Source organism: Copadichromis virginalis, linkage group LG6 (genome assembly GCF_057382275.1).
Source record: "Copadichromis virginalis isolate Kocher_CV1m ecotype Utaka linkage group LG6, C_Virginalis_male_GT1.1, whole genome shotgun sequence".
In the NCBI taxonomy this organism is placed as follows: Eukaryota; Metazoa; Chordata; class Actinopteri; order Cichliformes; family Cichlidae; genus Copadichromis; species Copadichromis virginalis.
The window spans coordinates 29,232,329-29,253,654 of record NC_140623.1 but is presented as its reverse complement, the minus strand read 5'-3'; the positions used below and the strand labels follow the sequence as shown (position 1 = coordinate 29,253,654).

General features: G+C 39.9%; 1 protein-coding gene across 5 annotated transcripts in view; it reads right to left on the bottom strand.

Annotated features, from left to right (window-relative positions):
* Positions 1 to 966: 966 nt before the first annotated feature.
* Positions 967 to 21,326, bottom strand: part of evi5l (ecotropic viral integration site 5 like) — a 43,923-nt gene continuing 23,563 nt past the window's right edge. For 4 of the 5 annotated variants that reach the window (XM_085459726.1, XM_085459725.1, XM_085459724.1 and 1 more), the window contains 15 exons: positions 21,132 to 21,257; positions 20,771 to 20,914; positions 20,488 to 20,577; positions 19,617 to 19,714; positions 19,277 to 19,337; positions 19,128 to 19,181; positions 18,621 to 18,653; positions 17,655 to 17,795; positions 13,912 to 14,028; positions 12,357 to 12,497; positions 12,087 to 12,263; positions 11,524 to 11,670; positions 10,811 to 10,906; positions 10,574 to 10,669; positions 967 to 5,092 (listed from right to left, as the gene is read on the bottom strand). In XM_085459726.1, coding sequence (XP_085315852.1) covers positions 4,775 to 5,092; positions 10,574 to 10,669; positions 10,811 to 10,906; positions 11,524 to 11,670; positions 12,087 to 12,263; positions 12,357 to 12,497; positions 13,912 to 14,028; positions 17,655 to 17,795; positions 18,621 to 18,653; positions 19,128 to 19,181; positions 19,277 to 19,337; positions 19,617 to 19,714; positions 20,488 to 20,577; positions 20,771 to 20,914; positions 21,132 to 21,257 — 1,839 coding nt within the window. In that variant the 3' untranslated portion in view covers positions 967 to 4,774. The remainder of the gene's footprint in view (positions 5,093 to 10,573; positions 10,670 to 10,810; positions 10,907 to 11,523; positions 11,671 to 12,086; positions 12,264 to 12,356; positions 12,498 to 13,911; positions 14,029 to 17,654; positions 17,796 to 18,620; positions 18,654 to 19,127; positions 19,182 to 19,276; positions 19,338 to 19,616; positions 19,715 to 20,487; positions 20,578 to 20,770; positions 20,915 to 21,131; positions 21,258 to 21,326) is intronic. The other variant, XM_085459727.1, reaches the window with a different exon arrangement.

The window sequence follows — 21,326 nt, the reverse complement described above, 5'->3', positions numbered from 1 at the left end:
TCTGCAACTGGCCTTGTGCTGGCCCATGTGTGGGCCACCTCTGGCAAACCAGATCTGGGCCACCAAAGGGCCGTCATTCTTTGCGGTATGTGGGCCATGTGTAAGCACATTGTGTGGGCCACATTCAGGCCATACACATTTTGCTATGTTGGTAGTCCAGCCTATAAATAATAAATGAATTACCTAGTTTTCAGCATCCCTCTGAGGCAGGATGGAAAAAAGGCAAATCAGACACACATTAATCTTTGTAAATACTTTGGCAAAATTTGACATGTTGTTCTACATTATCTCAAAACCTCATACCACACATTACTCATAAATGCTCAGTTTATGACCAAACCATGCTCCCCTGAACTGGGCTGCATCACCGTTTTGTAATAATCTTACTACGTTTGCGTGTGAAACCCTTTCTCAAGTCTTACTAACAACAACCTGGTGATTCATAGTTCATAGCTACCGAGTAGGCTGTTAAACTCGTACGTCAGCATGCAACCCTGAATTTTAATCCATATGTAAAAGCTCATCTGTGTTTACAGTCTTGTTATTATAAATAAAGATTTCACTCGATTTTTGCACGAACAGATCGAGAAGTTTCAGACTTAGTAATACTGATGTAGGCCAGAATGAGTCAAAACTATTCTGTTATGCTAATTTGACCAGTGAAGACTGTTACAGAGTGTGATTTTATCATATTATCATTTCCTGTTTATTTTCCATAGTATGACTTTCACAAGGTATTTAAACTCGTCCTGCTCTGCATGTTCACCTTTCCACCTGCCTCCCTCTCACTCAGTCTGCCATGTTTTTAGTCTTTAAACTAAACATGTCTTTAGTAGAAAAGAGAGTACGTGTACGTGTTTTAACCTCACGCAACAATCAATTTGTTATGCAACACTATGCAGCACGGTGACAATGCATCTCTCGTTAGCGACTAAGACAAGTTTAAAAGAGAAATCAGGCGGTTGCAAAGGTGCAATGTCAAAGTTTATTTTGTATCATTCGTAGGATACAGAACACTGAAATGCATTTTTCCCCATCATACTGGAATTTTATATAATTTTTACTGTCATTTAATATATTTGACAACATCAGCTGAACTGCAAGAGAGAGAGAGAAAGAGAGAGGATGGATGATGAATGATGCGGCTGTGGATCTCAAACAGTCGCCACATACAGTACATAAATCTGAGAAACTCTAGGCCAGACTGACACCATCTGACAAGAGAAAAATCTTCTCCTCTTATTTCTTTTTCTGCTTCGAATCAGGGAAAACGTGGCGGATGTTCCAGTTTTAAGATGATGAATCTGGAGTAACACAGTGTGACGTAAAGCAACAAAGTGTGTAAATCTCTCTACTTTTATGGCACATCGTGACATTTAATCACCATCATCATGTGTAATGCTGTTAGCGGGACGAGCCAAAGTACGGATGGGAATTCTAAAAAACCAACATGAAGGATGAAGGCTAGAACCGTATTCAAAACTGATTTACAAACATATCAAAATGCTTCATCACAGTAGGTAAGAGCTGAATTCAGACAGAAGTGAGAACAGAAGCACCGTTACTGAACAGCTGTTTACAGATGTGTTGAGGGACCCTAATTTACTGATCCATATTTTTGGTTAATTATGGAAAGTTCCTGAATTCAAGCTTTCTTCAATTAGTTGATGTGTTTTCTTCTTGGGGTTCTTTTGGACTGGAATACAAACTGTACTCAAATCCTAAAGGTTTTAATAGTGGTGGGTTAGGTTTAAGTTTAGTTTGAAGTATGTTTAATGCATTAATGAAGAAGAAAGTAAATAGACAGATTTTCCTCAAAATATGGTGCAAACTTGACACAAAATGTCCAGAAAATCGTCAATAAAAAGGGAAATTGATGATAATTTTCAGCCAATATTTTTAGGAGCTAATTATATTATTACACTGCTCCTGAATGTGCAGTAAGATAATGTATTAAAAGAGTGCAGTTTAAACCTCAAACCATGAAAAGCAGTCATAAAAATGAGGGTATTCCGTGCATTTATTTGAGAAAATTATAGCCTCTGTGTGATTCTTGATAAATCTAATTATTCATGGTTGCTCGCATTTTAAGCCTCTAATAGATCGAGTTTCTTTTCCCATTTACAGCACGGCCTTTTATGTCTTCCATAATGAAAAAAGGGCTAATTGCATTACATAAATGCACTGAAATCAAAGCATCCCTATAGAGGGGGCCCGATATATCCAGAAATCGTGATGATTATGACCTTCTGCATGAAATTTAGTCTGACATGATGCAAAATATCATGTCATGTAACTCACTTGCCTTCTGCAGGCCACGCACACAAGGGTCCAACTCTCATACTAAACAGAGCAGATGCAAATTTGTAAAACTGAAACGCTTGTACAACGGTCATTTTGGTTTGACAATATCTTAGCAGTGATTCCAGGGTAGAGATTTCAGTTGCCACAACCATCAGTGACCACTAAAAAGCTGTTACTTGCAACAGTATGGTGGGCAAACTGACATCCTCTTTAGTTCTTTGAAGGCCATTACTGGAAGATCCAATTACTTAATTTCTGAGAGGATGGCAATAACGCTCTGCTCTTTTTAGATTTGCATTACATAAAATATGCTTTGTTATGAAGCAGAAAGCCTCTAAAGGATTTAGAGACAGTTGGTCCATAGAGTGAAGAAACACAAGACAAAGACTATCTTTAAGGTCCCTCTGAAGAAATGCACATGTTGAAAAATGATCCCACCACGACTCCACGAATCCACACCAGCTCTCACGGCTCAGCGCCACAAAGCTGGGCGTGTCTTTCTCTGTAGTGCAAAAAGCAAAGATCACTGCTCTGTAGATATAACACCCTGTTTGATAAACTATACACACTCCAGTACAGCTTTAAATATCATCTATATGTTCCTGTCACACAGTATATTTCATATGTTTCCATTCATTTTACAGCCATTTTTTAAAATAGAATATGTTGTTTGATATGTTAAACGTTTTTCTACCCATGCTCTCTCCTGTCGTGAAGACACTGACCTTTGCCAAGGAAACAACCCTCTGCAGTCATTGGCCCACACTTTTAGCTGTCAGAAAGCGATAAGAGCCAGATTACTTGGGTTTATCTACTTTGTTTCCTGGAATCATTTGATCACTCTCATTTCTGTCTTGAATATGAAGGCTAAGTAATGGAAACTGGTTAGCACAGCATAAGCTCAGGGCTGTCCAAATATAAAGAAGTCTGACTTTCAGCACTCTCAAAAGTTTATTAGCAGCTACAGCCTTAGCTACTTGGTTTAGTATGCCGAGTTGCTGATAACTAGTCCATAATAGCAAATATAACGTGTCCGTCAAACTCTACACAGTCTTACTTGAATCCATTCAAAAAAGTGTAAAAACAAAGCTGTGCATGAAATCAGCCAACTCCATCCAAGTTGTAGCTTTACACAGATATCAGAGTGGTCTCATCTCGGTCTCAGTCTGACAGGGAATAAAGGCATTTGCCAATATGTTGAAGTACTCCCAACAGAGTCTGGTGCTAAAAGCTGAAAAGCTTCTGGGAGAAAGTTAAACCATTCAGTTTTTTAGACATTACTCCAAGTAGTAATCTACATTGATATAGAGTTAATCTTGAGGTTGGATGGTAACCTCACAAGACTGACAAAAATAAAATAAAATAACAGAACAAAAAAATACAATAATGGAGGAAATAAGTCAAATCATAGCAGCACATTTTCTGTCTCTGAAGCACTCGGCGTGTGTCACAGTGAGCCCGTGACAGATGACTCTAGTTGGCACAAAGGACGTTGTAGAAAGTTTGGCCTCTTTCAGTATGTCTACACTCCTACAAGTTTCATATAGATATATAAAAAAAACCAATATCAAAATAAATTACAACACATAAAAAAACCAAACAAAAAGATTTGGCAACACTGAGTTTCTGCCTTTTTGTGGGTTGCTGTGAACGTGAACGGTTGTGCGTGTAACTCACTTGCCTTCTGCAGGCCACACACAGGCAGCACAAGTACTCAGTATGCTAAGGGTTCATTTAGGAATGCCTTTACGTGATATGCCTGTAGAGTTTGATACAGATGTGTGCGTATTCCTGCTCCGGACCACTTCTTCGTATAATCATCACCACTTAAATTTCTTTTTCCTTTTTGTCTTTCCTTTTTTTCTTTTTCTTTTTAAAACACAGAGATGAACAGGTGGCGGCTAGAAGTTTCTTTTAAAGGCAGTGAAGATGGATGAGGGCGAAAGGGGAGGATAAGGATGTATTTAACTCTGAACTAATCAGGGAGAAGAGTCGTATAGGGGTGGCCAGAGTATACAGTGCGTCATATGTCTTACTCAGCTTAGAGGGAGGAAGGATTTTCCTTCTGTGTGTACTCGTCTTTCACTCGTGGCCACAGTCACAGATTCAGGTCCAGTGGTAGATTTTGAGCAGCGAGCGGTACATTTTGTTCGTATGTGATTTGTTCATGTTTTTGATAGACGTGTATTTTGACAGTCTGTGGCACAGTTACACGTGGGGATGAGGAGGGAGGCTGTACGTAAGCTCTTTGCCAGGGAGCGACAGTGTGGGAAACAGGTGTTGGAGACAGTAACGAGGAGCAGAGACAACAGGTAGTGATGATCAGCACAGGTCCAATCAATGCCACTATGTCTGCATCAAGTAAAAGATAAAGACTGGAGAGGCCGAGGAGGAGGACTTGACTGGATACTACAATCCCAGTTCCAGCGTCTCTTCAGATCATAGGGGATCTCAGCACCCTCCCGAGGTCTCAGTTATCCAGTGCCTCGGCGCACACAATGCTGCCATAAAGCTGCTGTGGGTCCGGATGCGTCTGCACCCGCTCTTCTGCCTCGCTGTCCGTGCTGCCCTCGCTGTCGAGGCGTGGAGACGGGTGACATTGGCCAGAAAGACTGGGGTAAAGGGCGGTGGCCGGCAGTGGGCTGGGAAGGAGGTCCTCATCTGAGCTGAGGAAGTCCCCCTCAGCGGAGGCGGGGCTGGCCAGGCAGAGATCCTGGTAGTTGGTACTTCCCCCTCCACTGGTGACCCTGGAGCTGGGGGTCACCTTCTGTCCTCGCAGCTGCCTGATCTGAGAACAAAGAAGGAGGTTTTTAGTCAAAGGTAGGCTGGCTGTGGTTCAGATGTATTTCCCCCCCACCCTCAGCTAATCTGGATAAAATCACCAGCCAGTACAGGTTGTTAGAACATCTTGTGAAAACGCTGATTGCACTGAAATATAGACCGTATGTTCATGCTGAACTGGCTCACATAGATGTATATAGAGCAGCATTATTAAAACAGGAAAAAGCATTTGTATTTGGTGCTGATTATTTTTAACAGTAGAAAAACACATTTATGACCAGTTTGGTGGACCCTGATTACTGATCCAGATTGTTTTTAGTTCCTGAATTCAAGCTTCCTTCCGTTAGTTTACACGTTTTCTTTTTGGGGTTAGACGTGACACATTTAGTGGCAGTGGCACGGCACATTAACTATAGCACCTCTGGGTTTTATTCCAGGAAGCGCATTTAACAAACTTTAACTTCAAATTTAATCAACGTTCTGGGATTTTCTGACCTAGAAACAGAGTGTGTTACCATTAGTTAATTCTGAGAACTCAGTTATCTCAGTTTCCTTAAGCGCCGGGTTAACAAACTCACAGCTGTTTCTTAAAACCTGATTACTTGAATTGGGTCCTTCATACTTTATTACGTCAACAAGAAGGGTCAAAATGTTTTTGAGGAAGGAAAATCTAAAAAAGGAAATTTTTTCTCAATACCCCAGAAAAACGTTTTAAGCAGAGCCAGGGAAAAATTAGCACCATTTATTAATTATGGTGGCAATTTTCATTTACTCCAGCATAAAAGACTTTTTGCTTACTCGATAGCCAGAAAAAAAGCAAAATGCCTTCAGTTTGGATGAAACAATAAGGTTTATGTGCAAAGTCCATCTCCCAAAAGCCGATCCCTTCCCAGATAATTCCCTGAAGTGATATAATTTACAGTATTTACATTTCAGAGGGAAAAAAAAACAACCTCTCTCCCATCTGCCTGCAAACTTCTTTTTATAGAAATTTCATCAGTACGTCCGTGCAATAAACAGTATTATCTTAAACGTTCTCCTCCTAAATACCTGTTGACAAAAGGTTAAGAATTTTGCAAGTAACAGGACAAATGAGTGTATGTTACTGAACACTACTGTAGCATGAGGCCTAGTGGTTTTTAATGCTTTTAAATACGTTTGACACGTCTTTGCAAAGCCACTAAATGTCGGGTGATTGGAATTTTTTTAAACAGGTTGTTGGGTGTTAAAAAAACCAAAAACAAAAAAAACCCTAAACCCTGTGAAACCCACTGATGCATTTTTTTCTTACCATTAAAAGATGTGCAAATAGGACTGTGGGATCTTTACAGCTAAATCTGAGCGTGCACCTGTCATTAGGGTGAAGGTGGTGGTACGATTTGAATTTTATTCAAGTTGACAAGAAAAGTAGCTTTGTGGAAACGTACAAGCATAAAAGGACGCGTTTGCATGTTTCTACTCCGCGGCTGATGTCCAACTAGCAGAGTGCAGAGTTCTTCTTGTGAGCAGCAGCGATGCCACCACTTTTCACATGCATGCCTTTTGCATGTTAGCCTTGTATGTACCACAGTGACTCATGACAAATCTCAGAGGTTTTTGTTTTCCCCCAATCATAAACTCAAGCTAGCTGCAGGGCGGGCAGGTGGGGGGGAGGGGGAAACCGGTGGTTAACCAGTGGAAATATTTTGACTGTGTCTGAGCTCTTCACGCTACAGCAGAGAAACATAAGAAGGTACCGGGCTTCATAGGTTATATTCTCTCCAGTCTCTCTCAATATGAACAGGAACATCAAAATTGGCAGACAATTAAGTCTCCAAATGCTATGGAAAAGTATTTGCTTTCACAAAAAAATCAATGTCCACCTGAATCAAAATAAATGTGCGCGAGTAAAAATGTAAAATTAATTCAGCTGCATTTTATAAAATGGCTCATTATGTGTCAGCAACGCCAATATGACTCAATCGTACGATGATCGCTTTCAGCTCTATACTGAGATTTTTCTAAATGGTTCATTGCTTCCTCATCTGTACTCACGCAAGTTTCGGTCTCATTTATGAAAACCACGGCTTTGATCAAAAGTGGTGGGGTGACAAGAAGAAAAGAGGAGAGGAGCGCTAAAGGGCAGGGCCGTCTCATCACGCCCCCTCACTCTGAAGTTTAAACATACTCCCTCCTCCTAGTCACGCACAGACACTCTCTGAATGAACAAACCCAAGTGTATGCTGACTGATAACTTTCTGTCTCCAATCAGGGCTGGAGATTATCCTCATGAACCCAAGATAACACTAAATGTTGTCAAATTACATCATAAAAATCAGCAGAACTCGAGCTGTGGGCTCAGCCTATAACAGACCAAAAACAAGTTATTGAGCAGGGCTTCTGTATTCTTTTCGACCCCCCGTTTTCAGAATTAAAGTCCAGTGTGAACTAAACAATGAGAACACAGCTGTTAAGAAGAAAATTGATCTCTTGTTACGAGAAAGACATTGAAACAACTGAGCGTGTGTCGGGGTGGAAGTGGTATCTGTTCTGAGACTGTACATAAATGACAAGATTCATCTGTGGTGGTTACCAAGCTGCAGAGCATCTTACACACACACACACACACACACACACACACACACACACACACACACACACACACACACACACACACACACACACACACACACACACACACACACACACACACACACACAATGTGCATCTGTGTGTCACACGCCATTTTGAAAAGCCAGTAAAAGTGAAACAAATTGTTCATTTATACCCCTAATAAATGATCACACATTTATACGTATCAATAGCTAATGAAAAAATGGCTTAAATGCTTTCGCAGGTTTCAACACAGCATCGAACCGCGGCCAAGATTCAAACCGGTCTGAATTTTTTTTTTCCTGTTGAAGAAATAATCGACCAATCACAGCTTAGTAGCTGAAATCCAGGATGGTGTCATATCCTTTCAAAGCTACCTAACTGACCAAGTGACTGAGTCTACAGTAAGTGACGTGTTAATGAAATAATGAATGGATGCATTTAATGAATTCTTGGTAAATATCCAGAGATTTTTTTAGTATGCTGACAAAAATAAATAAGTAATTTTAGTAATCTGAGTGCTTGTAATTTAGCTGCTTTTGTTCCTAAAATGTGGAAGAGACATCAGCTTGGATTATTCCTTTAGAAATGTTTTTAATTATTGGCAATACTCTGTCTTTGTCTTCTTCTTTCCCCCCAGCTGCCCCCCACAGGGGATCATCTGCCTCCATCTCACGCTAGCATCACACCAACCGCCTGGCATGTCCTCCTTAACTACATCCATGAAGCTCCTCTGAGGACTTCCTGCCTGCCTTTCCTGCTGCCTAGCAACACCACATCTACCATCCTTTGTCTAATATATCTGGAATTCCTTTGTCAACATCGTAGCAAGCAACATAATATCGTGGTCCACAGAGAATCCTGCCTGACCCCATTGGTTAGCTTGTCCATCACCATTGAAAACAAGAATCTCAAAGCCACTCGATGATCTATTGTCACCCTCACCTTAAAGAACTTATTTTAACATCGCACTCAATAACAAACAAATCCTCCCTAACAAAAAAGTAACTTCAAGGGTCAAATTGCATGATATTTCTTCACGTCAATATACGGACCAAGAGTTCGACACCCCTGCTCTAGATCCACAGACCCTGAGCGAAGCTCCTTCTGATCTTCTCTGACCTACTCCATCAACACTTGAAGCAAACATCACATCAAAAGCCATACTGCTGATGCCTGATGATCACCTCTCTTCTTAACCTAGCTTCAGCAACTGTGTCCAACACCTTCATGGTGTGGCTCTTCAACTCTATCTCCATAGTTACTACAGTTCTGCACATCACCCTTGGCATGAAAACCAGTTTGAGTACACTTCCTCCCCATTCCTCAGGCATCCTCTCACTCTCCATGATTGTGTTCAGTATGGTTAAAAAGTCCACCGGCCAGGTTTCCAGTCTGTCTCTGCTTCTTTCTATTTAATGGTGTCTTGAAAACTTATCTGGACTGGATGTCCTGTTTTTGTCCATGATAAAAAAGCAAAAAATATTTCTGATAAAAATCAGAAAAATCAGAGAAAACAATCATTTTCTGTATAACTATCTGTTTTTGTGGAACATTTTGGCCACTCCTCATTACTTAATTCACTGAGGTGTGTGGGCATTTGTTTATGCACATCTCTGATAAGATCATGCCACAACATTTCACAAGGCTTGAGCTCTGGACTTTGACCTCATTGAAACACTTTGATTCTTTTCTTTTCAGCCTTCTTGTTGTAGATTTTCTAGATGTTCTGTGCTTCGGATCACCGACCCATTGGATGACCAAATTTAGGTGGAAACTTCAGTGGAAACATGGACAAATGGGCTCGCATTTGACTCTAGAATACTTTGGTATACAGGGATGTTCACATGTGACTCAGTGATTGCAAAGTTCCCACATCCTGTGGCTGCAAAACAAACGCAAATTGCCCCTCCACCATTATCACGTTTGACAGTCTATATGAGGTGTTTGTGCTGATATGCATATGATATGTGCTGATATTAGGTTTTGACCTAACGTGGTGCTGTGCATTATGACAAAACACCACCACTTTGGTCTTGACTGTCCTAATGTCATTGTTCCAGGAGTCTTGTTTGCTCTGAAGCAACATTTTAAACCTAAGCCATGTTGGCATGTTCCTTTTAGAGAGAAGAGGGTTTCTCCTGGTAGTCCTTCCAAACAAGCCGTACTCGTTCAGTCTTTTTCTAACTGTACTGTCATGACTGTTGACATTTAACATGATCACTGAGGCCTGTAGAGTAAGAGATGTATCTCAGGTTTCTTGTAATTTGTCTGAACATTGCACGGTCGGACCTTGAAGTGAATTTGTTGGGATGTCCACTCCAGGGAAGACTGGCCACTCTCATAAATGCTTTCCACTTGTAAATAATATTTCTCACAGTAGAATGACTGACAGCTTTTTTGGAAATGGATGTAACCCACCCCAGACTGATGGGCAGGGACAATTGCTTCTCTAAGTCTAAGTCTAAGATCTTTATCAGGTAACCACTTCTAACATCTGCTTCCATGAACTGACATTGACATCAGTGGGATTAAAATATCACTACATGTTTTTAACTGCCGTAACTTGTTTCCTTTTTTTCTTCCCAGTATAGCAAAGCATGAAATGGTTTAAACTACTCATTATTCTGACAAATATTCAATTAATTAATCATTTGGAGTGGAAAAAAACAACAACAAAAAAATCAGGCAGCTTTGAAAAATGTTTCTATTGTTTCATGTTTCCATGGTGAATACTGCATTGGTATGTAGTTTTAACAGCTACAGGTTTGCTGTGTTTTAGTATAAAACCCTACGAATAGGGTGTTTTTTTGTTTGCACCCAGCATTTCAGACAAGTGGCTGACTTGAATATGTGAGCCTGCTCGTCTGTGACTATGTGGAGAAGGTTGCCTCACCTCGTTCTTGAGCTCGGCAATCTGGTCCCGGAGCTGGTTGATGTACTGTCTGGAGTCAGAGTGGTTCAGCTGGCCCTGGATCAGCCCTTCCTCCTTCTAAAAATCAAATTTCAGACACACAAGGTTAAAGCTGAATTCACTTTGATTAATACATTGATCACTTAACTGGCTAAGACCACAGATCCAAATGTTTATTCAAGGATGCACTCAGACACTGAAGTACACGAGCACACACACCTGAATCTCAAGTTCAGCGATCTTCTGCCTGAGTTCAGCCATCGCAGCCATACTGTCAGCTTCCCTCAGTCGCACTGCCATCACCTCCTCTTTACTCTACACGCATCACAGGGAGGAAGGAAGCACATTGACAGGAAGAAAAAAAAAAAAGTTAAACAATATTTTCTGGGTAATAAGTGAGCCTTTATAATGACAACCTTTTAATGGATTTCAATTAGAGATAGTAAAGAACAATAAATTGTCTCTACATCCTGCTGTGTCATTCATCTTTCATTCTAGACTTCCTCTATTACATCTGTTGATCTTTTTCAGGATGTGAACCCCAGAATTTATGCTCTGACCATTTTTCAACATTTCTCATGTATCTTTTTATCTTCTCTGTTCCAGGCATCTTTTTTTTTTGTCTTCAGTCAAAAGGTTTCTTTTTCTATTACAGATTTTAGTTTCCTATTAATAATTCTTAAATGATAAAATGGTAAATGGCCTGTATTTATATAGCGCTTTACTAGTCCCTAAGGACCCCAAAGCGCTTTACATATCCAGTCATTCACACATTCACACACTGGTGATGGCAAGCTACATTGTAGCCACAGCCACCCTGGGGCGCACTGACAGAGGCGATAATAATAAGAAAATCCTGCTCTCCACGTCACTCTGCTCTTTTCTGTTAAATCTGCTCCTCTGCCTCTCTTTCCACCTTTCACTATCCAGACCTTGCAGTCTGATTCGGCCTGCTTCCTCTTCATCTCGTTGAGCTGGGCCTGCAGAGCTTTGTTCTGATTGGCCACCATCTGGAGTCGGTCCTGCAGGGCAGAGCGTTCCTGCTCGTTGCGTCCGATCAGTTTGCTGTGGATCTGGTTCTAAAACAAGAGGTTAAATGGTAGATGGTGAGAGTAGAGCTCTTATATTTATGAAACAACAACAACAACAACAACAAAACCCAATAAATGAAAACAAAAACATCTCACAAGTGGCACTATGGTCTAACAATTAACAAACAATAAAATCTTTTCTGATTCAGTTATACTTTGTTTCATTTTCATTATGTGCATGTCAGGCACGATGCACATTCATAATTGAAAAAGCAAAACAAAATGTAATATCCCAACACCACAGGGCTGATTTCCCTAGTTCAGCAAGTTATATTCATTCTTATAAATGTGTAAAATAAACAAACATGACAACTTTTATGCTTCACAATCGTGCATACATCAGAGAAGGACTCACAAGCCCACTGCTGCAGTGTGACAGTACAATGTAGTTATACAGCACCTACCTGACTCTCCAGCTGCAGGGCTTTAAGTTTAACCTCTCGGAGCTCCGCCTGGGCTTGAGCCTCCCTCAGCCTAACCGTCATCAGTTTGTCCTGCAGCTCATTCATGGCGTTCTTCTTCGGCGATTCCTTCCAGTGCCCGCCCCCACCACCAGTGCTGCTGCTACGGGACATATGATGCTGCGAAAGAGCAGACAGGTGTAACTGGCCGCTGGTACATTATGCGCACTCATGCACTCCACCAAACAGATGAGAGATCTGTTCCCATTTTACCTGCCAGCGCTGGTTCAGCTCAGTGACAGCCTCCTGCATCTCCCTGAATGAGCGCAGCGTCTCCAGCTCCCTCAGCTTCATTTGCTTCACTTCTTCCTGCAGGGTCGCCAAGTTGTTCTCATCTGGCAGGCAACTGCTCCTCTAGATAGTAAACATTTCACGGTTATAAGTTAGCAAATTCACACACGCAGCCTAATGCATATATGAAGACGTACATGGGAAAGGTTTTATGAGGAAGGGAATCCTTATTAGATTTCAGTGAAACACAATATACCTTGGTGATTAATACAGAATGTACCACAGTACCTACAGCATTATTGTTATTATTATTATCATCATTATCGTTATTGTTAATAATAATAATAATAATAATAATAATAATAATAATAATAATAATAAACAATAACTACTTTTGTAACACTTGAATCGAAACCACACATTAAAGAATTGTATGCATCTTAATATATAATATATAATATATACAAACAGTGGTGTGAACCACAGCTGAAATGGGCCCTGATCAGATGATAAGAGAAGCTGACTGCTAGAGTAAGGTCTCAGCAGATCTGCTATATCTAAACACGAGCCTGGTCACATGAGGCTTTGCATGTAGGTAATCTAATTTTAAAATTCTAAATCTTACAGGACTAAAAGAAAGCAATGATAGAGCTGATGTGTGAGCAGTGGTGAGAACTTCTGGCTGAAATGAAGATGGACCAGAGGAGACTGAGGGGTGCACATTCATGGGAGATAAAATAATCTAGACATGGGAAAGCATAGGAGTTTAGTTTCAAATTATTGACTTACAGGAGATGTTGTTTTTCCTAGATAAGAAAAACAGCTTTAGCTCGCCAAGCGTTCAAATGCTGGTCAAAAACAGAATCAAGTTTTTTAGCAGATAATTTGAAATTGGTGACGAGGGGGCCGATGTAGCAACTGACCTGCTTTGTGACGCTGCTGAATGAAAACCTCAGTTTTGATCAGATATTACATTTGCTAAATGTGACCATGCCTAATCAGCGGCATCTGTATCCTGACGACCAGGAGTCGACAGACTTATTAAATGTAGTATGAGAGGGACAGGAATAGATTAATACAACTATCTGATATATGAAATTTTGTTCAGACATCAGACAGTTGTGAGGTTGTTTCACTCCTAACCAAAGTGGTGCAAAAACCCACTAATAAACACATTAGCATGTTTACCTCCTGACTACAAACCAGCAGGTTTGTCAATCTTTGAGACGCTGTATAAGCAAACAAAAGGTTTGTTCAGTTTTGAGTTAAGTTTCAGTAAAATCTTCATCGGGAAGCAGCAGAGCGTTTGTGTTCCAACACCTCATCAAGTGAAAATGAAAGCTTGAGAAATGGAACGTGTCTGTCATTTGTTTGAGTGTTTGGATTAAACGTTAGACAGGTTGGTTAACGGTCAGACAGACTTTACCACATTCACAGAATCACACGCCTTCTGTCTGCTTGCTGTTCACACTATTCTCTTTCACACAGTTTCAAAAAAAAAAGAAAAAGAAAAAAAAAGGCATGTTTGTGAGCTCACCTTTTCCAGATCGAGCACCTTGTCTTGCATTTCCTTCAGAGCTCCAAGCAGTTCGGCCTCGCGGAGCCTCGACTGCTCCAGCTCGGTCTGCAGATTGCTCACAAACTGCTCTGTGTACTGAAACAAACATCCTAGTGTTAAAGATATAATGTAGGTCAACTTTTATTTATTTTAGTTTTAGTTGAGCAGCCTTTTCTACCTGGTATTTGTATACGGATATTTATTTATTGATGAGACAATTAGGTTTTTGAACAGAGCTTGGCTTCCATTTCACTCTCATTTGCAGACCAGTTTAACAGTTCAGCTAAGATTACCACAATCTTGCAAGGGGTGAAAACTCAAGGTAGTGTTATGTATCTGTCTTTCTTTTTTTTTACATTTAGTTTCCTGAAAAAGGAAGAAACAGGAGACAAGGAATTCCACAGAGAGATGGAAACATGACCTATCAACGAGCTATTTGTGGGGGAATAAATGGACGTGATTCCCAGCAGCAGCGTTAGACTTACACTTTTCTAAAAAATAAACCAAAAGCATCCATTCTCAACTGCAACTAGTGAGCGAGTAAAATCCAAATATGTTACCTACGCCTAGAAATGTCTGTGTACAACCTTCAAAACAGCCGACAACCTAAATTTAGCTGCCATGAAGGTGCACTTGTGTCCCGCTGTCTGTGATGTCAGCATGCTACTGTACACTAACATGTCACCACATCAAGGGGAAACTGCAAAGCTATGAATATGAAAGCAGCAAAGAAAAAAAAAAAGAAAAAAAAGAGAGAGCTGAGTGGAAAAATACTTTCCAATGAGGCAAATTACAAACGCTTGAAATCGGGCAAGTACATAGCGTGACTGCAAGATTCGTGATTTGTCATTTTTGGCTTCTCAGTCTTGGTTATCAAAGAAGATTGAGAGTGTCTGGAGGTGTGTGAACCCTGGTGGGTGATGGGTACCAGCAATCTGAGCTGGAATAGACGCACACGTAACAATGACATCATTTAGAGAAAAATCAGTGACTGGAGTTTTTCTTTTAAAGCAAAGCAAATTATAATTTTAGTGAACCATCTGCTCCCTTCACATCGTGCTGTTGCTCTTCACACCACCTTCCCACAGGTAGGTGTGAGTTGAACCTATAAATATTAAGAGCAAAGCTTTGGTTAACAGCACTGGCAAAGACCACAAAACTTTTTTTTTTTTTTGAGTAAGTCAGTAAAGCGGTTGCGGAACATACAGAAACTGACATGCATACATTTACTCATGTGGAAAAGCAAACGTGGGTGTTCTCTGTTAAACCCAATGTGGCGTTAAATACTAAATACTATACTAAACATCATATTTACTAGAAATTCACAGTAGAGAAGCAGAGTCTCTCGTACATATAAAAATGTTTGGAAAGTCAGTTTTCATATTTTTCCTTGAACAATATTATATGTAAAAATAAATAAATAAATAATATTAAAATATGTTATTTATACTGTTTTGGGAGGCAAAAACAGTTCATACTTGAATTACATGTTAAATTACACCCAACTCTAATTTGTATAATAATTCCAATATCATGTGACTCACAGAACTTGAATGAATTAAAAACAAAAATCAGTCATCCTATAATGTAGGATCACTTCTTTTAACTTTACAGTACTATGCACCAAATACAGTTTGATTAGCTTTTCCTTCAGTGTTTAACTGAAACCACGTTTTAATAATCTATGCTACATTAACAAAACAAGTTTCAACATTTAATCATAGTCACACTATTACTTTCAATCAGGCTGTGTATCACACGTACAACAACTCAAAACAACAAACAGCTGCTCTGTAAAATGTACACGTGCAACCTTTACAGCCGCCATCAGTGTTACGTGCGACCTCAGCCTGTTGGTCCAGTTTTTTATTGTCACCCTGATTAACCTGCGCCCTCTTTCTTTGCAGATTTATTGTTATTGTTGGCTGCTGATGGCTTGCTGCATGAATATAAACCCGGAGAAAGTGGAGCAGGAGGGTCGGCCATTGGCGTCTTGGATCCCACCAGATCTCCATCAGCACAAGCTTTACCAATCTGTTGCTTTCATAGCTTTGTTTATTCTGTACAGGTTGAGTCGGGAGCTCCTGGAACTGTTTTCAGTTTGGTTTCTGTTCTTCTAGTTTTCCAGGACTAGTTTGAGTGAGAAGCCTGTATTCGATGGCCCATTGTGTGATTGGTTCATGGTCTTCTTCCTCTTTGTTTGTTTTAGCTGGGGCTCACATCTCTTTTTGTTCTGTCCTTTGGGAGTAACTATATTTCCATTACTAAAAGCTTGTTGAATGGCACCCGTAACAGTCAGACTGGCTTCACTGGCGTCCAACAGTATTTTTTAGACAGTGATAGGTTCCACATTATTTGGCTCTCCTCCAGAGCTAGACTAACTAGATTTCACCTCATAAACCTCACCTCACCTCCATGGTGTGAAAACTGTAGAAGTCTTTGTGCCTCATCTGTATGTAAACATCTTGCTAAAACAGAACTTGAACGGTTTCATTTTTGGGTGCTGAGCTTTGCACCTTTGCGGGGTTAGCTCACGGGTTAATCACCGATTTTCTTTGAAGGTTTGTGAGAAAATACAAATGCGTGACTCACTACTTTGTTATCAAAGCAGCATAAAGAACATATCGGAAACAAATCAACGCTAGTCTGACCAGTCTGACCATATTTGAGAGGCGCAGTCGGCCCCAATTGTTTTTTTTTTTATCCGTTTTCCACAAGCTTGTATAAAATATAGCATTAGTACATCACTCCCACCATGGGATAACTTAAACGAGCCATTACTATGAGTCAGTCTGACAGTCTGTTCATACCAAGCTGCAACGTTTGAGTTTGAAAACTGAAAACATCGCCGCAAAGACTGACTGACGGGTACCAATCCAGCTTCAGCTAATTGCTTCCTGCTAATTCACTGAGCTTAACCTCCCCACTGTGTTAGTACTGGAACAATTGTATATTTGTAATTATACATATATTTTACTTATATTTTATTTAACTTGCGTGAGTTAGCTGACAAGTTTGCGCACCACTCTCTCATCCAAATTAGGGATGTGTGCGACTAGTCGACTAGATGACTAATCTAGTTAAGTGGAATGATTCATTGTTGAAGAAGTTGATTAAGTGTTTAAAAAGCCTTTGTTATTAGTTTTTGGCATTAAACGGTTCTCAAATTTACTTAATATCTGAGTGTTTCTTGGTTTTAGACTAGTCGGTTAGTCAGATTTTTTACCCCATGTTTAATTGACTAAGAAATCAGTCACCAGGAAGATTCCCAATCCAAATTTTTCCACAATTGGCCAACATGGCGCCAGCCAGATGGGCAACTTTGGCGCTTCACAAATGATGCTATAGTGGCTTTGTCCTTTTTCCATATACAGTCTATGACTGGCTCATACTAACAATCATACTAGAGTGTGTGTGTGTCTTTGACAACAAAGTGAACTTTGATATATTCGGTTACTTGACAAAGTTGTAAACCTTTTGATATACTGACATTGAAATCTGATCAAATTGTGTTGCATTCTAGTGAAATCACTTAAACGTTTGCGACATTTGTGCCCTGATTTTGAGTCCAAATAATCTGACAAACAGTAAAAGCATTATCAGGAAATACACAGCTTACAGAGCCTATCTGTAAGTTAAATATAGGACAAAATAAAGACTGTAGGCAGGAGGGAAACAGTTCATCTTGCTATCTTGGTTCATTTATTAATTCATTCTTTTACCCTCTGTTGTTGTAGCTCTCGGATGGTGTCCTGTGCTTTCTCAAGGCTCTCGCTAGCTGTGGTGCACTGCTGCCTCACCACCGCCAGCTCTCGCTTGATCACATAGTTCTCCTCTGCTTCCTGCGCCCTAGTCACCTGACCCTGGAATAGTGTGACCAAAATAGGATGACATTTAAAATCGTCAGTGGAGTGCAATTTTCAAATTCAGACTATGCAGGGGGAAAAGGGTGGTTCCAGACAAAACAACAATATAATGGTTATAGAGAACTTTGCTTCATGTCATACTGAGAGTCAACATTTTAGTAAGGAGATTTATTTGCTTTCTTGTAAATCGCCTACCTGAGGATATCACTCACACTCTTACATCTGTCCTTTAAAGCTAAAGCTAACAACCAACTAGCTCAGTTTAGCATGATGAATTGAAACACAGACAGAAAGCTAACCTGGCTGTATCCGAAAGCAATAAAAAACTTAAAACTCAGTCTCAGTCTTTTAACAATTATTAGATCTCAAGCATGACCATGAAGAAAACAAGTTTCTGGTGTATTTTTTTCTACAATTTTGTACAAATTAAATCAAACACATTCAATATCAAATCACGTATCTATACCTTCTAGAGCGTTTAGCAAGAAAGCAAATAAATGTACATTTCATTCAAATTTTCCTTAATTGTAGGTATTCAAATATAAATGAATGATAGTAATAGCTGAACTTCAACATGCCTCATGCAGGATTGTACAACGTCATCAGTCTCCATCATGGATAAATACTACATGCATTCAGGCATTAAAGGATTGTCTTGTGGGCTAGAGACAAATATACGATGTAAACAAAAAGCTTTCATGCACTTTTGGCAGGATGCTGTTACAGGAGAGGGAGAGAAGCAATGCAGGACGGTAGAGGAGCAGAGTGTGAGTACGACAAAGGACAGCAAGGTCAGTGGGAAAGTGGTTTACAGTACTCTACCTGTATCAGTCTGTCTGCAAGAGCAGCACTCTCCTACAGCGCAACGAAGGAGAGGAACAAGAGGATGAAAATAAAGAGATGAAGAGAGTGAAAAGCAGTGGGTCACCAGGAAGGATAAAACAAGAAAAACCAGGATGAATTCCAAAAGGAGGGACGTAAGAAAAAGTTGAGATACCAAACACAGACATGTTTGTGAGGGAATAAAGAGGCAGCAGTGAGATCATTCAGAAAACAATTTCACAGAAGAGGAAAATATGAACAAAAGCAGCGTGCTGAAACAGCACAAAAGGCGGGCACACACACACACACACACACACACACACACAGGAAAGAAAACCAATAACAATATATTCGTCAGTTGTAAATTTCAACCCCGAACCACACAGAATTTAACTAGAATCAAAATGTGAAGCGTGTTAGCTCAGCCTCATCCAATTTCTCTATTTCAGTGAAGTTCTCATGTTTATTAGCATTTAGATAAACTGAAGTCACATCTGCCTATCTCACCTTCTCCAAGGTTTCGATCCTCTGCTTCAGCAGCCTGTTTTCTGTGCGTAGCCTCTGAACACAGAGAGAAGGAAGACAAGTGGAAAATGTTTGCTTCACTTCACTTTTCAAATATTTTATTGCAGTACAAACAAACAAGATATAAGCACCTTAATTTCAATTTGCTCCTCCATTTCTTTGTTCTTGATGGTGGTGTATTCTTTCTCAAGTCTGAGGAGAAAGATACAACAGTAAGAAAACGTAATGTTACCTCAATCTTCCTTGTTTTTAACTATAATGTTTAAAAGCCAAAGATCTGAGGTGTACAGCGCAGAAAAACAACTTTCAGAAGTTACCTAAACAGCACAAACGCACAACAACAACCATGCACACGCTTAAGTGTAGAAACCTCAGCATTAGTAAGACACAAACAAAGCTCTCACTGGTCTACATAAAGGCTCTCCAGCTTTAAGTCTGACTATTTGTTAGCCGACTAACGAGCGTTCTTACTTCTTCATCCTCTTGGGGTTGTATTTGACCTGGTAGGCCCTGAGGATCAGCTTGTCTGGGCAGCTGTCAAACTGGTGGGGGATCACCTTCTGGAAATGCTGGCAGACCCCAAGGGAGAAACGCACATGACAAAGATGGTCATTCATATTTAATGAAGATGCAGAGACTCGTTTTTTTTTTTTAATGAGTAAAGAAAAAACAGCCACAGATTTACAAAAGGCCTTGAGGCAAGCCAGGAGCTCCTGCTTAAAAAAACAAAAACAAAAAAAGAAACTAAGATATTTTAATATACTTTGATTTAATGACATGACAGTCTCACTTGGCATGCGTAAAAATGTATATGCACTTCTAGGAACTGGAAGCATATACAGTATTCAAATTAATTCAAGTTTGCAGTGCAAGTCAAAAAACTGGGAAATGTACAGGTACAAACTTAATGTTTTTTCCGTAGGTTTTGTGAGGAAGATAAAGATAAGAAATGATCAAAGATAAGAAATTAAGATCCAGATCAAATTGACCTATCTAAAAGGTTTTTATTAGTGAGCAACAAAAAATGACACGTTTTCTACTGAATTGCTGTAAATCCAGATTGTGGACGCTGCCTGACGGACACAAAATTTAAACACAAACATAGTGTAAAATTCAGCAGCAAGTCAGTGTTCCATTTCATAGAAGACAATCAGATAAAATCACGTTGAATGGACGTAAACGAGAGCAGCTTATTTTTATCAAATTAGATCATAACTTTAGATTTGTAGCTCAGGAAGCTTGCGTGCAAAAAGGAAAGTGGGACGTTCAGCCTTTGACTCATGGCTCAATCTGTGCACAAAACAATTTCTGCAGAAGGCACCGCAAAGCTACAGCTGCGTACCTGTGACATGCCCTCCATGTCCAGCTGAATGAGGTCAGTCTGGTTGTACTGCAGGATTGCCAGGCCTACACGGAAGATAATCTCTAGGCCCTGCAGAGAGGTCAGATATTGTATAATATATATATATATATATATATATATATATATATATATATATATATATATATATATATATATATATATATATATGAATATATGAATGAAAAACACAATTAGTAAGGTGGAACATATCCACAGTTATAACCGATCTTTTGATATTTTGTATGCTTTGTATATTTCTTACCTCATACATGAAAATATCAAAGATGCGTGTGGCGACAGGAAGAGGGAGAAAGGTGAGAAAAAGCGTGAGGAACCAGGATGAGGCATACATGGAAGTGTGGAAACTCTGGGACCGGAAATGGACATTCAGCTCTGGAAGCTGCTCCTGAAATCGCAAATGTTAACAAAAAACAAAAACAGGAAAGAAAGTTAACATCTCAAAAAACTAAAATAGACCCAAGAGAACATACCTGAAAAGGAAGTGATGTGCTGGAGATTAAAAAAACAAAAAAAGAAAAGAAAGATCTGCTGCCCCTTTGTGGAGAGCGTTCACACTGCAACATTTATCGTTTTTTAGATGCACGCTCCTGCTTCCTCTTTACCTGTAGCAGATATTCAAACTGGTAGATGCAGAGACCGAGCTCTGCCATGCTGGGCTTGAAGAGCTCCCTCAGGCGATACTCCTGCATCAGACGAACAAAAACACAAAAGGCCTCCTCCTCTGGCATCTGGGAGAAGGCGAGAAGATTGTTAGAAATCAAACTGTGCTGGACTCTGTATTATACACCATCTCAAAA